We start from the raw sequence: 19916 nt of genomic DNA on the forward strand, positions 1-19916 counted from the left end.
CGCAAGGAGGCCAGAAGAGAGCGTCATATCTCCCTGGAAATCTTGGTGCTGGAAATTGAATTTGCATCTTCTGGAAGAGCAGTTAATGCTCTTAGTCTCTAAGCTGGAGAGATGGCTCAGAGGTTAAGAGCACTGGCTGCTCTTCCAGAGGTCCTGAGTTCAATTTCCAGCAACCACATAGTGGCTCGCGACCATCTGTAATGAGATCTGGTGCCCTCTTATGACATGCAGGCATACATGGAGGCAAAATATTGTATACACAATAAATAAATAAATTCTAAAAAAAATAATCTGGGCAATGGTGTTGTATGCCTTTAATCCCAGCACTTGGGAGATAGGCAGATTTCTGTGAGTTCAAAGACAACCTGGTCTACAAGAGCTAGTTCCAGGACAATCAGGATTGTAACATAGAGAAACCCTGTTTCGAAAATAAAAATATTTTTGTTGGGCGGGGCATGATGGTTCACACCTTTAATGCCAGCACTTGGGAAGCAGAGAGAGGTGGATCTCTATGAGTTTGAGACCAGCCTGGTCTACAGAGTGAGTTCTAAGACAGCTAGGACACAGAGAAACCCTGTCTCTAAAAGACAATAACAATGATGATGATTTTGTTACATTTACGTATTGATTATGTGGGGGTGGGGTGATGTATGTGTGCTAAGGTGTGCGCGTGGAAGCCAGAGGACTGTTTGCAGAAATCAGTTCCCCTTCTACCAAGCCCCAAGGATTGAACTCAGGTCATCGGACTTGGCAGCAAGTGCCTTTACCTGATGAGCCAATCTGGCCAAATTGGCTCATTTTTCAATATTGTACCGACCGCAAACAAATGGTAGACTATTTGTGAATCACTCAGGATGGCCAGCGCCTTCTGGATACTGGACTGCTCTCAGTACTACCCATTTGTAGGCAGATAAAAGGGATGAAGGAAGCTGGTGATGTTGTTCCATTGGTAGAGTGCCATTCTAGCTTGCAGGTTGATCCCAGCACAAACCAGTCTTGGCGTCCCAAACCCAGCACTTGGGAGGTGGAGGCAGGTGGATCTGAAGTAGTCCAACCTGAGACCCTTTCAGAAGAATGAGGACTATGACTCGGGCACCAGAATGGTGAGGTGTGGGGCGCTGAAGAGTCAGATGAGGGAGGAGAGTCTTGGCCGTTCCCAGCATCCGTACAGGAACTGATGATTTGGAGAGGCAGAAGGCCACCTCTCCCTCCTCCAGCACAGCTATAAACTTGGGACACACTGAGGCAGGTTTGGTGACAAGCTCCGGGCATGGGTGTGTTTGGAAATAGCATGTGTTTCTTTGTTGCTGTTGTTTTGTTTTGCTTTCTGAGACAAGTTTTCTCTGTGTATCCTCGGCTGCCCTGGAACTTGCTTTGTAGACCAGGCTGGCCCCAAATTCACAGATATCTGTCTGCCTCTGCCTCCTGAGTGCTGTGATTAAAGGCCCGTGCCATCACTGCCTGGATTTGTTTTGTTTTTATTTATTTTTTATTTTTTAGATTTATTTATTTCATGCGTGAGTTATAACTGCTTGTACACCTTAAAGTCAGAAGGTGGCATCAGATCCCACTAAAGATGGTTGTGAGCCACCATGTGGTTGCTGGGAATGGAACTCATGGCCTCTGAAAGATCAGCCAGTGCTCTTAACTGCTGAGCCATCTCTCCAGCCCCTCATTTTGTTTTTAAATAGGGGCTTGTTTTGTCGCCCAGGCTTGCCTGGAACTCACAAGGATCCTCCTGCCTCAGCTTTCCCAGTGATGACTGGCATTACGAGTCTGTGCTACCACTCAAGAACTGGATCGATCTTTTTCATCACTGCTTCTGCTGAATTGCAAGGATTGTGGTGGAGGTGAGGTGGGTGGAAGCCAAGCTTCCTTAGCCACCCCCCAAACAGGTGGCTTCTGTCTCTGTGACAACCCTGGTACCTTTCCACGTGCTCACTGCCCTTGGCCTCCTTCTCTCAGGACCTGTCTTGTCTTCAGGGGGCAGTGTCTGTCTCCAGAGGGTCAGGCCTTGTTTCTCCAACATGGACTTTTTGGTTCTGTTTTTGACACAGGGCCTCACTTAGCCTGAGCTATCCTGGATACTCCTGCCTCTGCCTCCCAAATACTGATACTATAGACTTGGGATAGCATGTACCACCAAATTTATATTACTCAGAAAGAGTAAGTCTTGCTTCTGGACCTCCACTGCTGAGTGGAGAATACTGTATGTATGCATGTATGTACATATGTATGCATGCATGTGTGCGTGTGTACATATGTGTTGTATATATTATATAAAATATAAAACTTATTTATTTAATGCATATAGGTGTTTTGCCTGCATGGATGTGTGTGCACTACATGTGTGCCTGTTTCCCATGGAGACAAGAAGAGGGTGTCAGATCCCCTGGAGCTGAAGTTATAGATGGTTGCTAGCTGCCATGTGGGTGCTGGGACTTGAACTCTGGCCCTCTGCAAGAGCATCCAGTGCTCTTAACCACTAAGCCATCTCTCCAGCCCCTAGAAAATACCTCTTGGCTTTCACATTTTTACTCATTCATTGGGTAGCAGGCATCTACCATGGTGCACCTGTGGAGATCAGAGGGCAACTTGCTTTCTTTTCACAGTGTGGGTCCCAGTGAACTCAGGTGGTCAGGCCGGGCAGCAGGTGCCTTTACCCGCTGAATCATCTCTCTGGCCCCAACATTGAGAATACCTCTAAGGCCGAGCATCTCTGAGGAATGACTTTGCTCCCATGGGATGGGACTTTTTCAAATTGTCAGTTGTCCCCCCAACTCTCTCTCCCAACTTTTCTTCTTTGTGATGAAGACGCAGAGATAAAAAGCCCATAATGTGAATGAACAATTGAGCAAATTTGTTTTCAAAGGAACAGCCAGACGGTGGAACGTGTGCCTTTCGCAGGGTGCTGGTTCTGTTTCAGCACTGTAAAATAGAAACAAAACAAACAGCCAGGACTGAGGAAAGGGTTCATCAGGTAAGGTACCTGCTTGCAAGCATGAGGACCTGAGTTCGGATCCCCAGCACCTATAGAAGCAGGCTAGTGCAGCAAGATTGTGTAGGGAGCGAAGACAGGCAGATATTGGAGGTTCATTAGCCAAAGACACACTTCAGATGCAGAGAGGGACTGTCTCGATTAAGAAGGTGCAGTGCTGGTGAGATGGCTCAGGGTAAAAAGGCTAGCTGTTAGCCTGACGACCCGTGTTTGACCCTTGGGACCCACATGGTAGGAGAGAAAGAACTTCTGAAAGTTACCCTCTGCGCTCCATGCCCATGCCATGGCACATGCACACACATGCACACACACAAAAGCACAGGCATGTACATACAAGCACGCACGCACACGCAAGAGCACAAACATGCACAAACAAGCACACGCACACACACAAGAGCACAAACATGTACATACAAGCACGCGCACACACACAAGCGCACAGACACTAATGAAAAATGAAGTAAAGTGAAGAGTGTTGAGGAAGACACCTACGGTAACCTCTGGTCTCCACAGGCAGCCTTACACACAGGCTCACACATCCACAGTAACAAGTACACTCACCACACCCACCTTAGTGAATGAATGAATGGCCCCAGATGAAGACATAGGACACTGTCCACTATTGGCAACCATGGAGTCTCCTCCTACATTCAACCTTTCTAAGTAGCTGTCTGGGTTTTGCAGAATTGCTCTCCACCAGGTGTGTGGCATATGCCTGTCATCTCGGCATGTGGGGGGTGGTGGTAGAATAGAGTCAGGATTATCCACTGTATAGCCAGCCAGTTTGAGGCTAGCATGGGGTACATGATACCCTGTCACACAGAAATCCCTTTTAATGTTATATGTACATTAGAGTGCTGGTGCCCTGAATTGGAATTATAGGAGACTGTGAGCTGCTTGATGTGGGTGCTGGGAACTGAACTTGGGTCCTTATGTACTTTTAACCTTTGAACCATCTCTCCAGCACCACATACACACACACACACACACATTTTTTTTAAATGTTTGGGAGCCTGAGAGAGAGTGTGGTGGTTAAAAAGATGACCCCCATAGGGAGTGGCACTATGAAGAGGTATGCCCTTGTTGGACAAAGTGTGTCACTGTGGAGACAGGCAGGCTCTGAGGTCTCATATATGCTCAAACCACACCTAATGAGACAGACCACTTCCTGTTGCCTATGGGTGGAGGTGTGGACCTCTCAATCCCTTCTCCAGCACCATGTCCGCCTGCTTGCTGTCATGTCACACCACGGTGACAGTGGACTAAACCTCTGAAAATGTAAACCACCCCAATTAACTGTTTTCCTTACAAGAGTTGCTGTGGTCAAGCTGCGCGGTGGTGGCACACGCCTTTAATCTCAGCACTCAGGAGGCAGAGGCAGACAGATCTCTGTGAGTTCGAGGCCACCCTGGTCTACAAGAGCAAATTCCAGGACAGGCTCCAAAGCTACAGCAAGAAATCCTTTCTCAAAAAACTAGTAAATAAGTAAATTAATTAATTAAATAAAAATAAAAAGAAAAAAGAGTTAAAGAGTTGCTGTAGTCATGATATCACAACAATAGAAATGCTTACCAGGACAGGTGACATGTGCCAACGTGCACAGCCATTGTAGGCTTTATAATCTAGTGTGGGGCAATAGGAGGGAGTCGAGAAGAAATGAGTACTTTAGAACTAGGTGGCTCAAGCTGGGCATTTGGCTGTGACCGTGGACAGTGCAAAGATGCAAGACAAGGTTTTAAGTGCAGACGACGTGTGACATTGTCCTGCCCTCTGGCTGCGGAATGGTGAAGGAATGGAGCGAGGCCAGTGGAAGACAGTGCTGGTTCCGTGGCTTATCCAGGCCCCGTGTGTTTAATCCCAGCATTTGGATGGCTGAGGCAGGTGTATTCCTATGAATTCAAAACCAGTCTGGTCTACAAGGTGAGTTCCAGGCCAACCAAGGCTACATAGTGAGACCCTGTCTCAAAAATAAATGAAAGTGAACAGATAAAGTCTAGGGTGGCTGGGATTGTCAGTTTCATTCACTGGGGTGTTCTCACGGGCTTTACAGTGTCTAGCACAGAAGGATCACTTAGTGCAGGGATGCGACTGAGAATGTGAGAGCCACTCCTCCCTCCCTCCCTTCTTGAACTCATTCTTCTCCTGTTCCTATCTAGGTACCCCCAACAAGTCCCCCTTCAATGACCAAGCTAATGCCGCCTCTGCAGAGAAGTCCTTGGGGCCATCCTATCTAAGATGGTGAGCTCTTGCTAGTCACTGTGTGTGTGTGTGTGTGTGTGTGAGAGAGAGAGAGAGAGAGAGAGAGAGAGAGAGAGAGCGCGCACTGGGACTGAATTTAGGATGTTGCACATGATACTAGACAAGTGCTCTACCATTGAGCCACACTCAGCCCCTCACTGGGGGATTCAAGGCATGGGTTCTGCCACTGAGCCACACCCCAGCCCCTCACTGGGGATTCTAGGCAAGGGTTCTACCACCGAGCCATGCCCCCAGCCCCTCACGGGGGATTCTAGGCATTCTACCTTTGAACTTCATTCCAAGCTCTTTTCAATCTTTTCTCCCAAATCATTAATGTGTGTGTGTGCACAAGAGTGTACATTTATGTATGGGAGTGTCACATGTGTGTGCGAAAGCCAGAGGACAACCTCGGGTGTCATACGTGCCAATGAGTCCACGACCTTTCAGATAGGATCTCTCGTAGGGCTGCACCCCATGGATAAAGCTAGACTGACTGAGCAGTAACCCCAGGGATCCTAGTTCTGTTTCTCTAGCTTCATCATGCCTGGAAGTTTTGTGTGAGTTCTGGAGATTAAATTTAGGCCCTCATGATTCTGAGTTAAGTATTTTATCAACTGACCTATCTCCCCAGCACAATCTTTTACTGCTGAGGTGGGTTCAAGGTCATCCAGGCTGGCACCGGACTTCGGTGTCTCCTGCTTTAACTTCCTAAGTAACAGGCCTGCACCTGAAGCAGCTGCCATCACGTTCTCAGCGTTCTTCCTTCCTGCTGCAAAGGTGTTCACTACATGAAATTACCATCTTCTCTTGATGCTTCCCTCTCTCTCCCTGTGCACTGCCCACACCGTAGAATATAGTAAGCTCAAGAAGCGCCAGTATTTTCTGCTTTGTTCAATGTGCGATCTATGATCTAGAGTTTAGAACGCTTAGGATGGCCGTGCAGAAAACAGAGTCTAAGGCCTGGAACCTCTTCAAGATATGGCTTGGTGGGCTGGAGAGATGGCTCAGAGGTTAAGAGCACTGACTGCTCTCCCAGAGGTCCTGAGTTCAATTCCCAGCAACCACATGGTGGCTTACAGCCATCTATAATGAGACCCGGCGCCCCCTTCTGGCTTTCAGGCACATGTGGAAGGAATGCTATACACATAATATAATAAATAAATATTTAAAAAAAAAAAAGATATGGCTTGGTTTCCAAGGGACGTGTCCTGTGGGGGTGTTTCTTGATTTCCAGATGGGCTGCTTAGGTGAGTTGTAAACCGTTTCTCATCTGAAGGGCTTAAAAAGGATTGGAGTGCCCAAGCCCTCTTGCGAGGGTCTGAGGATCTGCACTTACAGGAGGAAAGTGTCATTCCCCAACCCCGCCCGTCTTTAACTGCCTATGCTCAGGGGAGGGGTGGGAGCTTGGGAGTCATCATGCCCTCCCCCAACCCTACCAACCATTAACTGCTCAAAAACCCACAGGAAGGGGCAGCGACCTTTGACTCTGCTCCTCAAAGACTGGTATCTAGTGAACCTATTCTCTTCTAAAGGTTAAAAGAAATGAGGTGCACACGTTATGTGGGTTTGTGCAATGCTCAAGGAGGCCACAAGAGGACCCTGGAGCCTCTGGAGCTCGGTTACAGGTGGTTAGGAGCAGCCTGATGTAGGCGCTAAGAACTGAACTCTGGTCCCAATAGCATGCATTTTAACTGTTGTGCCATCTCCTCAGGTCCTAGGGGACATAGTCTAAGTACAAGAGGGAGAGAGTCCCACCTCCCTGAGACCCAGAGTCAGCAAACAAGACAGCAGTGACAGACAGAATGAGGTTTATTGGAGTCCCAGAGACACTGGGGAGACCAGGGGGTGAGGTTGAGGCTCACGGGGGAGAAACCCCTAGCCAAGTCCCCCTTTCATCTTGGGGTCAGAACACAGAGACAAGGTGGTAGTGATGGAAAGACTGACAGGTACTACAGTTGAGGAGGAGGGAAACTCCAATGTCTACCACCTCCACCAGGTCACAGGATTGGGACGACCTGTAGGACTGTGCTCTACAGCGTAAGGAAATGTCTGCCCTATTACTCTAAGGAGAGTGGAGTCAGGCCACAGCCTGCACCAGCCCATTGCAAGTGCACAGGAGTATGTGTATCTGAGTCAATCCAACCTACAGGGCAGGGAGACTTTGGGCCAGTCTAAGCTAGTGTTCAGGATGGGGGGCGATGAGTAGGGTCAGACCATTCTGCAGGAAGGGAGACCTAATCTGAGGAGGTTAACTGAAGGTGGGGGCATCTACCCTGGTCCTCTTTCAGCATAGGAAGCAAAACGGGGAAAGGCAGATTCTGGCTATACTCATTTTCTGGGGCTACCAGTGAGTGGCTGGTGGGTGTTATCTGGAGGGGATCCTGAAGATTCCAAGATGTTGCCCCCATCCCCCAGATAAAGGTCGTTGGGAATGATGGCTCTCAGGGTGGTAGGACCGTGAGGGTACCCACATGTGAACTGCCGAGAGGTGTTAGTGGAGACCCGTTTTTCATTCTCAGGTCTCAGTGGCGGAGGCCAGTTGATCCGAGCATGTCCACATTCCAGGGGTCTCAAAGTCAAGAGTCCCTCTGTAGATTTCAGTCCCCAACAATTATGTCCTTGGACCCCTTTGCTGAAGGATGCTTCACTGTGGTCCTGTGTGGGTTCTGGGTGGCACCATTTTTCCAGGCAAGGGCCTCATCTTATTATGGTCTGGCTCTGGACTTGTAGAGGTCGGGATGGCCTGGCTATTCAGTCCATGCCCCTGTGCAGCTTCAGGTGCCTAGAGAGATTGCTGAGTGTGATGAAGCCCTTGCCACAGATGTGGCAGGGAAAGGGCCGCTCTGTGCCATGCAGCAGTCGGTGGCGCTTGAGGTAGCACTCGTGGCGGAAGAACTTGCCACACTCTAGGCACGGGAACGGCTTCTCCCCTGTGTGGACCAGAACATGCCGTTCCAGGTCGCGAGGTGAACGGAACAACTTCTCGCATTCTGAACAGCCAAAGATTTTCTTGCCACGGCTGGAGGAGCCGGGCCCCGGCCCTCCAGACGCCTGCTCGCCGTCACCATCAGGGGCCACCTCCCCACTGCCCTCACCGTGGCTGGCACGCCGATGCTCCTCTAGAGCGGCCAGCGCTGCGTACAATGCCCCGCAGTGGCCGCAGCCATAGGTGGCTGGGCCCGAGTGGGCTTCTAGGTGACTAGCCAAGGCTGGGGCAGACGCAAAGAAGGTCCCGCAGTCGCACTGGTACAGTGTGTCTTCCGAGGATGCCTCGGCTGCTGCAGCTGGAGCCTGAGCATTCTCTGCACCCTCACCCTCAGGGAGCAGTGCCTCCAGCTTGGGGATGCCTGCCCCGGTGGGGCTTAGAAGTAGCCTGGCGTCCCAGGTCGGCGGGGCATCCCCTACCTCCACTGCATCGCCATCTCCTGCCACCTCTGGACCCCCACCCGAGGACCAGACCTGCGTTGGGGGTGCATTGCTCCCCTGCAGGTCGTGAGTAAGCTTATGGCGTTCCAGCAGCGCGGGCGCGTTGAAGTCGCGCTCGCAGCGTGGGCACTTGAATGGCTTCACATCAGTGTGCGCGGCCCAGTGGGCAGCTAGCTCCCGGCCATGGTCAAAGCGACGGGCACAGGCGCCACATGCAAACGGGGGCAACGAGGCAGCTGCGGCAGCTGCCGCCTCTGCTAGTCCCCAGCTGGTTGCTCCTGCTCCCTCCAAGCCCTCTCCTCCGCCAGCCCCTCCACCTCCACAAACCGTACAGGGACCCACGTTGCAACACACTGAGCAGGGGGAGTTCAGGGGAGGCAGGCCTGGGCTCGGCTGCAGGGGAGACGGAAGGACGCCCCGGTGCTGTCGCTTGAGGTGGCGGCCCAGGCTGGAGCGAGAGGAGAAGCGGAGCTCGCAGACCAAACAGCAGTACGGCTTCTCGCCAGTGTGGACGACCTGGGAGCAAGAGCAGAGAGGCAGGGTTGAGGATCGGGGTTCTGCAACAGATTCCCAGGAGACAGAACCCAAGTTCTCGGCCTCTGCTCATGGGACATGATCTAGCTTTCACCGCTCTCCTCTGTTAGGTTGCTAGACAGGTATACGTGTGCTGGGATTAAAGGTGTGTGACACCACCCCTGGCTCTTTTCTGAGTTCTTAACTCAAAAAGTCTAACCTTTCCTTTTCTCCTTTCTTTCTGTTTTGTTTGTTTTGGTTTTTTTCTTTATTTCTTTTTGGTTTTTCGAGGCAGGGTTTCTCTGTAGCTTTGGAGCCTGTCCTGGCACTAGCTACTGTAGGCCAGGCTGGCCTTGAACTCAGAGATCCACCTGCCTCCACCACCTGAGTGCTGGGATTAAAGATGTGCATCACCACCGCCTGGCTTTGTTTTGGCTTTTCAAGACAGGATTTCTCTGTGTAGCCTTAGCTATCCTGGAACTCAAGAGATCCACCTGCTTCTGCGTCCCAAGTGCTGGGGCTAAGGGTCTGTGAAACCACTGTCTGACTCTTTTCCTACTTTCTGTCTCTTCTTTGGATACCAGCCCAAATTTTCAGCATGCTTGTCCTGACATTCTGGACTTTTTCACTGTCTCTCTGAAGAGGCACCTCCCACGTGGCTGCTTGCAGACCTTCACTGATAAACCTGCCTTCTCTCCTGGACTAACTGAAAAGGTGCATCTTTCTATCCTCTTACCGCCTCTCCAGCCTCCAGCCCCACACAATGCTGCCTTTCCTATGATTTTTCTTTCAAATTCTAATAAAATGATTCCTAAGCTTTTAACTCTGCTTTAAATTTTTTTTTTGTCCAAGAGAGCAGGAACCCACAAAAGGAGACCCTAGCTCCCCAGTCACAGCCCTGCTACAGGCCAGCTCTGACCCAGTCCCTTACACTGATGGCCTCTGTACACACTGTTCCCTTTTCAACAGGCTCATCACAGAACACAGCTATGGCTAGGGTGCTAGGCATCCACAGGCCTGAGTCCACCCATCTCTCTTCTCTGTGAACGCTCCACCTTTTCCCTTTGCAAAATGGCCCACTTCACAGTGCCCTCAACACCGTCCCAACTGCGTGGTTCCCCAACAACGTATGTGTTAAGATACAACTGTTTTGTTTGTTGTCTATCTAGGAGAGCACCTGAGCCAGGGAACCAAGGCAGCTCCCGGGAGTGTAGCTGTTACTCTGCCCGCTGAAAGGGGCCTGGCGAGGCATTAGAGTGCTAGGAAGTTAGGGTAACCGAATGTGGGGCTCCATTATGTGGGAAGTTAGGATAACCGAATGTGGGGCTCCATTACGTGGGAAGTTAGGATAACCGAATGTGGGGCTCCATTATGTGGGAAGTTAATATAACCGAATGTGGGCTCCATTACATGGGAAGTTAATATAACCGAATGTGGGCTCCATTACATGGGAAGTTAATATAACCGAATGTGGGCTCCATTACATGGGAAGTTAATATAACCAAATGTGGGCTCCATTATGTGGGAAGTTAGGGTAACCAAATGTGGGCTCCATTATGTAGGAACTTAATATAACCGAATGTGGGCTCCATTATGCAGCTTCCACCAGACCATCTCCATGACAGCATGGGGTTTTGTGGTAAAGCGCTTACTTGGGGTTCACACATGTTCTGTAAACCCTCACCTGTGCTCTCTGAGGAAAGCCAAACTGATTTGCCAGACTGAATGCTGGTGCGGCTATATTTTGGTCTTTTGTTGGGGCCCTTCCTGGGATGAATGCGTGAGTTTGTTCTCCCCAGGAGAAGCCAATGCCCGTGAGCACACCGAGGTCCTTCCCACCTCCCAGCCTTTGCACCTGCCGCTGTTTCTGTCTGCAGTGCTTTGCCCGGGTGGACTTTCCACACTTCAAAAGACTCAGGCAGACATCACTGTGCCCTCTTGTCTACGGTAACCCGCAGCGCTCCCAATTCACTCCTACACATTAGTTTTTGCTTTGCTGTTTGTGACAGAATGTGTCCTATAGCCTAAGCTAGCCTCAAACTCTGTGTGTAGCTGAAGATGATCTGGAACTCCTGATCCTCCTGCCTCCACCTCCCGAGCACTGGAATTATAAGAACGCATCACATGCCCTGAATTTTTTTTTTGTAATTTGCTTCCCAACTTCTCCCTTAGGGAACTACTTTCTTTACCCTCCATCTGGCTTCTGGTCATTTAAAGGAGTAAGTTTCCCGAAGGCCTTGTTGAGCTCCCTCCAAGGCCTGTGCTCTTAGAATAAAGGAGCTGGGTGTGCACGGAGAAACCTGCTTTCAAGATGGTAAGGGAGAGAACTGTAAACACAAGGCTGCAGATACTGGCAGGCATTGGAAGCTTCAGCAGTAGCGGGGGTGAAACAATTACATGGGGCAAATTTGCTCTGCAGGGTCATGCTTTGATTGGTTTTTGGCAAAAAGGAAAGTGAAATTTTCTATGATTAGGAAGCTACAATTAGGAGTGTGCTCCCATCTCCTGCTGCCTTTCCCTGAGTGGAATGGAGCTCCAGGATCTCAGCCCCGCGTGGCTCCCAGGACTCACCTGGTGGTGCAGCAGGCCAGTGGAGTCTCGGAATCCCTTAGGGCAGGCAGAGCATCGATAGGGCCGCTCTCCGGTGTGTGAGCGCAGGTGGTTAGCTAGGTTGAAGCTATGCTTGAAGCCCTTGCCACAGCGAGGACATGCATGGGGCTTGAGCGCTGTATGCCGAGCAAAGTGACGCCGCAGGTCCGATCGGTAACGGAAGCTCTTGCCACATTCGCTGCAGTGAAAGGGCACCCGAGGGGCAGCGGCCGATGGTGCTGGCCCTGGAGCAGCAATAGGGACTGGAACCACAGGCAGCGAGGACTCATCCATGGTGGCAGGTCCAGGGTGGCTTAGGGCTTTCTCTGGAGTATATTAGAGACACAAAAGCAGGTAAAAATCACCTCCCCAATGGCCATCCCCTCCCTTAGCTCTCTGGGCTCAGAAACACTTGTCCTCTGGGAGACCCGCCCAATGTTAAGACACGCCCACCACCAAGCCACACCCACTGCCCTTGAACTCTCTCTCTTCCTCTCCAGCCCTCTTCCTTCTCTAATCTTTCTAGCCACTTCCATTTTACTCTTCTTCTCAAGGTTTCTATAGGCTCTCTCGATCCTCTCCAAGCCCCGCCCACTACAAATTAAGGCCCTCCTACTCTTGACTAGGTCTGGGCCCCTCCCTCTGTTCCCTAAGCACCCAGTGTTCCTCGAAAGACTTCTTGCTTCTAACTCATCTCTGAAGACAAGCTGCTAGTGAGACGGGATTTGGGGCTGAGCACACTGTTCTCATACTTATAGGGAGATTGCAGTAGCTCTTCTGCAGTCGGTCTGTAGCTTCGGATGAAGCCAACTGGAACTCTTCACCCATGAAATGGGTGTACTCGTGCCTACCTCACACGGTGACGGTCTGAGCTAACGTGGTCAGAGTAATTCCCAAAGCCACTGATGCACAGCAAAGGATTAACTGAGCAGTTTGGGTATTTAAGCTCCTCTCAGTTCCTTTATTCCCATCTGCCTCCTTAAAAATTAACTTGAGTTTTCTAAGTTAGATATTCGCTGAGATCTGCCTCCAAATCCCACCCAACTTTCCCTCTAAATAAGTCACCTTTTTCTTTTCTTTTCCTGGAACTCACTCTGTAGACTAGGCTGTCCTCGAACTCACAGAGATACATCTGCCCCTGCCTCCCTAGTGCTGGGATTAAAGATGTGCGCCATCACTGCCCGGCACATTTTTCTATCACCTCCTTTCCCTATCATAAGCCTGTCCTTAGCTTGCTTTCACCTTCATGATAAAGACCTGATAGTTCCACTAATACTCTCAAAATTGCATATTTCCATCGCGCACCCTTGCCATGGCAACTTTTTCTCTAAGCCACACCTTAAGCAAACTCTACATCATATTCTGGGCCTCTCTTGTCTTCCTGCACCCCATTTTTCCACTAACATTAACAAGTTTCTCCAATTTTTCAACCTAGGCCCCTTCACCCATGGTATATAATCCACGCCTCTTTACCAGGCCCCACCCTTTGCATAAACCTTACCCATTTCCTAACCAGTCTCTACCCTTCCACAAAACCCCTCCCTCCCTACTCTAGGCCCCGCCCCAACAAGCTCCTCCCCCTCTCCTGCCCCGCCCCAACCGCCATAAGCTCCGCCTCCTCTTCCTGCACCCCACTGTGTGTGGTGCTGCGGGGGCTCCCCCACCCTGCTCGATCTTTCGAACCAGGCCCAGAAAACTAGCCCTTTGTACCCCTTTCCCTGTTCCTAGAAGGTGCGGCCCCGGGCTCCCGGGGCGGGAGCAGGGTCAGGCGTCCCGGGACTAGGCGAGACCACCTTGCTTTTGCGTTGCGGAGGTCCTGGAGACCAGGCAGGACCCCGGGAGGCCGGGAAAGTCTGTCGGCTTTCCTCTTTAATTACTTACACCTCCCTCTGGGCGCCGACATTTTGGGCAGCGGGGTCAGCGTCACTTCCACCTGAGGGGCCCCTCGACTTCCGCCTCGGCTCCCTTCTCCTCCCCCTAAGCAGCCCCCCCCCCCGTCCTCTTTTCTCCCTCCCCCTTGGCTCCCCTTTCCCGCCCCCACCCGGCCCTTCTACATTCCCTTCCTTTTCCCAGCCCAGGAGGTCAAAGAAGCTAGGCTGGTGCCATCTTGGTTGAGGGCAGAGGGAGGGGCGGGGCTTAAGTTACCCCGGCGCGCCACTTCTCTTAACCCACGGCGATTATTTTTAAGAGTTTACATAGATGGACGCAGATATGATTTCCTTCTCCTAGCCTTGGACTCCTGCTGGGCAGGTTGTCGAGTTGCATTCGGAAGGAGAAAAAGCCAAGCGGGCGAACTAATACGGAGTTAGGAAACACCAAGCACCATTCCATTTTACTGCTTTAACACCATGGGGCTTTGAAGCTATCGGGCGCCATGTTAATTAGGGGCACTTAGCAGCCATTTCCCGCGTCTCATCTATCCGGTACCTGTATTTGATTGGGTCACCGGGTTGGAGTGCTTTGTGTGAGGAAAGGCATTTGGAGGTGGTCGGGGGTTTTCGTGCGTTGGTCCTCACAGGGACGAGGCAGGCGATTGGTGCGCAGGCGCGTCTGGGCCTTGGGACCCAGCGCGTCCCCTTTGTTCCCGGAGGGGAGGGCGGGGCCACCGGCAATCCGTACCGAGGGGCGGGGCCCGGCTCGCGCTCCGTCGCCCCCGCCCCGCCGCCGCCTAGGGGCAGGGCCCCCCTCTCCCCCGCCCCTTCCCACGCTTCGGCCCGTCGCCCCCGGCGCGCGCGCGCATACACACGCGAGCCCAGGCAGCATGCAAATGAGGTACCCAGAGGCGGGGGGCCCGGGTGGGGGGGAGGGGGAAGGGGTGGTCCCGGGTGCGCGTGCCCGAGCGCGCCCCCGGCACCTGTTCCCTGCTTCTGCGCTCTCTCCTGCGCGCGTCGACCTCGCGCCCCGCCAAGCGGTCCAGGCTCGCGAGCGCAGACCCCCTCCTGGCAGCCCCTGCCGCCAATGTCCCCGCGCCGCTTATTGGCCACCGCACCCTGAGGGCCCGCCCCGCTTGCGGGCTGGGCCACTCGGGGCTGACAGGCAGAGGTCCCACCGTACTGTGGGTGGGGGAGGGTCGAGGGATCACTCACTTCCTAGGTATGTTCCAGAAATTCAGTTTCTTGTCCTGGCTACAGCATGGTGCGAACCTTGTGATCCTGGAAAGGTTGCCCCCGTGTGGACCTCATGCTGTGTGCATATGAAAAGGGGGTGCAAGGTTTGGGGTTGTAACTCAGGCCTAGTATGCGTGAGGCCCCTGAGTTGGGTAACCAGCACCACACACAAAGAAAACTTTAAAACCAACCAGACAACAGAACTGTTTAAAGAGGAATGCAGGGGCCCCAGCAGCATGTGCTGCTAGCTGCACCTGTAGCGCTCTTGTCCTCCAAATACACTCCAGTTCTGTGGTCCCGAGATCTGGGCTCTGGGAAAGGACGGTAGTGGTTTTTCGGGTGGTTTCTGTATTCCAGGCAAATGTTCTAGGGACATTTTTGAAACTTCCTTATTTCAGTCGATTCTCCCCCACATACTTGACTTTACAGAGAAGGAAACTGACTTGCAGCTAATTATTGGTAGAATGGGATCCAAACCCAGGACTGGGAGACCTCAGGTATCACACACACACACACACACACACACACACACACACACACACACACACACACACACAGAGTCTTCCTGGACCACCAAGGTCAGTAAGACTGATTTGACTTCATTGGCACTAACAGAGAGAACTTTAACTCACTTGGCTTTCTGTGCCTTAGTTTCCCTGTTTGCAAAACAGAAAATGTGTTTTCTCGAAAGGTTGGTGCCGGCTTTTGTGTATCATGCTCATTGCATGTCTGGGTTAGTAAATTAACAGCAATAACAAGAGAAAGAAAGAAAAACAAACAAACCCTGAGTTCCATCTTGCAAAGGACATAAATGAGCCCAGAGAAGTTAGGATCTTGTATAATGCCACACAGAAAGGAAGGGACAGATTCAGCATTTCATTTCTGATTATCTGACTCCAGAGTCCAGACATTTAGCACCTTGGATACTCGTCCTTCACACATCAGCAGATTTGCCTAAGACCCGCACCTTTCCAGACCTCCTCCCCATCTCTGTGTGGAAGAGGGCTTTTGGAGGCCTTTGTGGCCCAGAGTTCCATTCTCAGCTATATATTTTTTTCTTTTTGCTCATTTTGACCTTAAAGGCTAAAGTAGTTACTGATCTGTTGCTGTGATGAAAATCCGTCACCGCGGCAACTTATAAGAAGGCATTTGCTGTGCACACCTTTAATCCCAGCACTCAGGGAGGCAGAGGCAAGCAGATCTCTGTGAGTTCAGGGCCAGCCTGGTCTACAGGAGCTGGTTCCAGGATAGCCAGAGATACACAGAGAAACCCTGCCTAAAAAAAAACAAAACAAAAACCAAACCAAAAAAAAAAAAAAAAAAAAGCAGCATTTAGTGGGGCTTGCTTACATTTTCAGAGGGTGAGTCCACAATTATCTTGGTCAGGAGCGTGGGGGCCAACAGGCTGACCTAGTGCTGGAACAGTAGCTAAGAGCTCATATCCTATCCATATGTTTCAGGTAGAGGGAGACTGGCCTGGTGTAGGATTCGGAAATCTCAAAGCTCACTCCTGGTGAAACACCTCTTCCCACAAGGCAGCGCCTACTCCATCAAGGGCACACTGTGGTCCGACTTTCCCTCGGACCACCAGCTTACAAATAACAACGTAGAGTCTTATTGTTAGTTATGAAAGCTTAGCTTTAGCATAGACTTTTTCAACTAGCTCTTATAACTTAAACGAACCTGTTTCTGTTAATCTACATTCTGCCATGTGGCTTGGTTACTGCTCCTCTGTACCATATGTCCAGCTTCTTCAGTGTCTGGTAGGCAGCTCCTGCCAGGCCAGATTCTAACCCTGAGTTCCTCTCTACCCACAAGTCCCGCCTAACCTCTCCAGCCTAGCTATTGGCTGATCAGCTGTTAGACCAGTCGCAGCAATACATCTTCACTCAGTGTACAAATATCCCATAACACCACACCTCCTAATCCTTCCCAAAGAGCTCCACTGATGGAGCCAGACATTCAAACCTAGGAGCCTGTGTGGAGCGGGATCATTCTCAAACTGCCATGAAAGAATGCTAGAAAGTCATGGGATACACTTCGGAGGAGGGCAGTCAGCGTGTCTTATCAACTTGTACAGAATTGTCTTCTTATATAGGTCTCCAAAGACTTAGGAGGGATAGATGAGTTATTGGGGTACATGGGGGCTTAGACCCTCACCGCACTGACGCCACCCCCTCTCTTCTCTTAGCCGGCTCCAGTACCCAGACTCAAGCTCCCCACTGCTCAATGGACAACCCCAGCTCAGACCCGTTGCCTTCAACTTTGTCTGGGGAGGAAGAAAAACCTCTGGCCTTACTTCCTCCTGTTCCCCGGGGCCGCCGAGGTCGGCCACCAGGGGGAGCCACCACCTCCAATCGGACTCTGAAGTCCTCCCTCCCTCGAAAGCGGGGCCGCCCCCCCAAATCAGTGCAGGAAGCCCCGTTGGCAGCACCAGTGGACGGCGGTGGCAGCAGCGATCTTCTGTTGATCGATGATCAGGGTGTCCCTTACACAGTTCCGGAAGGATCAGCAGCAGTTGGGCCCCAGGGCTCTGGCTCCAAGAGGGCTCCACACTTCTGTCCTGTGTGCCTGAGAGCCTTCCCCTACCTCTCCGACCTGGAGCGCCACAGCATCTCGCACTCAGAATTGAAGCCACATGTGTGCAAAGATTGCGGCAAGACCTTCAAGCGGTCCAGCCACTTGCGGCGTCATTGCAACATCCATGCCGGCCATCGGCCCTTCCGTTGTGTGCTCTGCCCTCGTCGCTTCCGCGAGGCTGGGGAGCTCGCACATCACCACCGCATCCACTCTGGCGAGCGTCCATATCAGTGTCCCTCGTGCAGGGTGCGCTTCACTGAAGCCAATACTCTTCGGCGCCATTACAAACGCAAACACCCAGAGCTTGTGGGGATGCCCGTGCGCCTGTGCCCCCCAAACCCAAGACCCCAACCGCTGTGGGATGATGATGAGGGTGTGCCTGTTCCAGAAAGGGTGCAGGAAGAGAGTCCTGAAGGAAAGACGCCTGCTTGGCCTGTATCCTCCACCACTTCTCCCCTGTCTGGGTTTACAGCAGGGAGTTCAGCTGGTGCTGGGCAAGGAGGCCAAGGCGCCCTTATTTCTAGTGGTATTCCCGTCACGGAAGGGGGTCGAAAGCAGGGACCTAAACCGCTGGGTCCTGATGCCATCTAGCACCTTCCTTCGGACTGACAGGCTCTGGGAGGCATGGGCTGTGGAAATAAATCCCTGCCTACTGACTTCCAGTGTGTGTTCAGTCATGGTGCCTGTCCCTTTCAATGTTCCTCTGTTACCTTCCCTGACTGTGGTGTGTATGATTGGAGAGAAACCATTTCACATATCTCCTTAGCATGGTGTCAAAGAACCAATGGCTTGGAACAAGCCTTGGTCCAAGCTCATCTCCATCAGACAAGTACTGTAAAACATTTAACCCACTATGCAAACGTGACTCTGGGCCCCTCCATCCTAGCTGAGCCCCCAGAAATTCTACCTAGGACACTCTTTGCTCCAACTTCTTTTCCAGAGGACTTGCTATTCGGAAGAAAAAAAACTAAGTTGAGGGCTTGCAGTATAACTCAGTGGTAATGTACTTTCAATGCACAAGGCCCTGGGTGGAGTGAGTGGCCAGCTCCAGGGTGTGGGGTGAGGAGGGTGAACAGAACCGAACATTTCCATAGGGTTTAGAGAAAAGGATGTGAGCTCGAGGGGAGGGTGGGACTTAAGATGAGCTACAAAACTTGGGCAATAAAAACTAGGTGGCAGTTTAGGAAAGGAGGCAAAAAATTGGGCTGAGATCAAAGAACTTTAAGGCTTGGCTGGCAGAAAGCCAGTTAAAGGGAATGGATGGCATTTAACTGAAAGGCGGGGCTAAAAGAAGTCTTTAAAAATGAAGTAGAGTTCAGATTGTTGATTTTAAAGATCTTTTAATATAGGCGTACGAAGCAATTAAGGCACCCCTGCGAACATTCGTAGGGGCATCTCAAAAATCAATTCCATGGAAGTACTTTCCAAAGTGCAGTATTAACCATTTGGAGAGGGTGCTTAGGGATGGACATTATTGCTATTCAGGCCATGGAGAGGGAAGAAAAATAGACTAAAATTAGGTTCAGCTGTTCATAGCGGGACTAAGTTAAGAGTAGTGCATCCACCTTCAGTCCTAGCACTCAGAAGGCAGAAATGGGCGAATCTCTGAGTTCGAGGCCAGCCTGGTCTACAGCGAGAGTTCCAGGACAGCCAGGGCTACTATACAGAGAAACCCTGTCTCGAAAAACCAAAACAAACAAAAAGTCGTGCATCCAAAGTGTCTCGAATCTCTGAAAGCCACCCCAAAGCTTTCTATTCAGTAAGTCTGGGTTAAAGAGCATCACGTTGATTGATGCCAATGGTTGAGAATAACTGACTTAAAGGAACGCTTTCAAAGTGCAAAGCCGAACTACAAGCATACAAGTTATTAGAGAGCCAGCCCCATAATCTCAGAGTTCCCGAAAGCTCTGACAGGAGGATTGCTGCAAATTTGAGGCCAGTAAGCCCTACACAGGAGTTCAAGGTCACTTTGAGCCACAGTGTGAGACCACGTCTGAAAAGAAGAAATTAAAAAGTAAAAAAGTGATGCCTCTTAAATGCGAGGGACGGTGCACAGCTTTTTTTTTTTTTTTATAAGAGACAGGATTTAAAAGGGGGCGTGATCTGTGGGTGTGGCCTGGGCGGGAGGGTGGAATTCCAAAAGTAGGGGTTTAGAGAGAAGACTAGAACGAACTAATTGGAGGTGCAGCAAAAGGAATCGAACCAACCTTTAACAAGACGTTCGGAAATGGGCGGGGCCCAGCCTAGGGGGCGGGGCTCAAGCGTGAGACCCGAGCCCCAGGGTGTATCCTAGCCGGATGCCTAGAGCCCGAGGGTGGTGTGAGCGCAGGCGCAGCAGGCTCCATTCGCCCACCGGAAGCGGCCTAAGCTGTCTCCCCCCCCCCCCCCCGTGTCGTGAGACACTGTGCCGGCGTAATTTCCCTTCCCAGTTCCCGGGCCGCCATCCTCCACGCCGGCGCTTTGGG

The 19916-nt window shown here is 51.3% G+C and overlaps 2 protein-coding genes across 6 annotated transcripts; one reads left to right on the plus strand and one right to left on the minus strand.

Moving 5' to 3' along the window:
- Nucleotides 1–7037: 7037 nt before the first annotated feature.
- Nucleotides 7038–14270, minus strand: Fiz1 (FLT3 interacting zinc finger 1). Of its 5 annotated transcripts, none has more exons than XM_057762922.1 (3): nt 14192–14270; nt 11747–12090; nt 7038–9178 (listed from the first exon to the last, which is right to left on the minus strand). In XM_057762922.1, exons 2-3 carry the CDS (start codon nt 12056–12058, stop codon nt 7988–7990), a joined length of 1503 nt encoding a protein of 500 aa, XP_057618905.1. In that variant the 5' UTR covers nt 12059–12090; nt 14192–14270; the 3' UTR covers nt 7038–7987. The 5 variants fall into 5 exon arrangements, with proteins under 5 accessions (XP_057618905.1, XP_057618903.1, XP_057618906.1 ...); XM_057762920.1 differs by lacking the exon at nt 14192–14270 and adding an exon at nt 13646–13713; XM_057762923.1 differs by lacking the exon at nt 14192–14270 and adding an exon at nt 13558–13713.
- Znf524 (zinc finger protein 524) lies at nt 14248–18118 on the plus strand. The gene is made up of 2 exons (XM_057762924.1): nt 14248–14536; nt 17063–18118. The coding sequence occupies exon 2, from the start codon at nt 17101–17103 to the stop codon at nt 18040–18042; it is 942 nt and encodes a 313-aa protein (XP_057618907.1). The 5' UTR covers nt 14248–14536; nt 17063–17100; the 3' UTR covers nt 18043–18118.
- The last annotated feature ends 1798 nt before the right edge of the window (nt 18119–19916 follow it).

The sequence above is a fragment of the Chionomys nivalis genome, chromosome 2 (assembly GCF_950005125.1).
Source record: "Chionomys nivalis chromosome 2, mChiNiv1.1, whole genome shotgun sequence".
Taxonomy (NCBI): domain Eukaryota; kingdom Metazoa; phylum Chordata; class Mammalia; order Rodentia; family Cricetidae; genus Chionomys; species Chionomys nivalis.

Coding starts and splice junctions, on each gene's coding strand:
- Fiz1 (XM_057762919.1), bottom strand. CDS start 12,592: ATGGGTGAAGAGTTCCAGTTGGCTTCATCCGAAGCTACAGACCGACTG. Junction 12,091..12,516: donor CTACTGCAATCTCCCTATAA/GTATGAGAACAG, acceptor AATATACTCCAG/AGAAAGCCCTAAGCCACCCT. Junction 9,179..11,746: donor CTGGCCTGCTGCACCACCAG/GTGAGTCCTGGG, acceptor TCTTGCTCCCAG/GTCGTCCACACTGGCGAGAA.
- Znf524 (XM_057762924.1), top strand. CDS start 17,101: ATGGACAACCCCAGCTCAGACCCGTTGCCTTCAACTTTGTCTGGGGAG.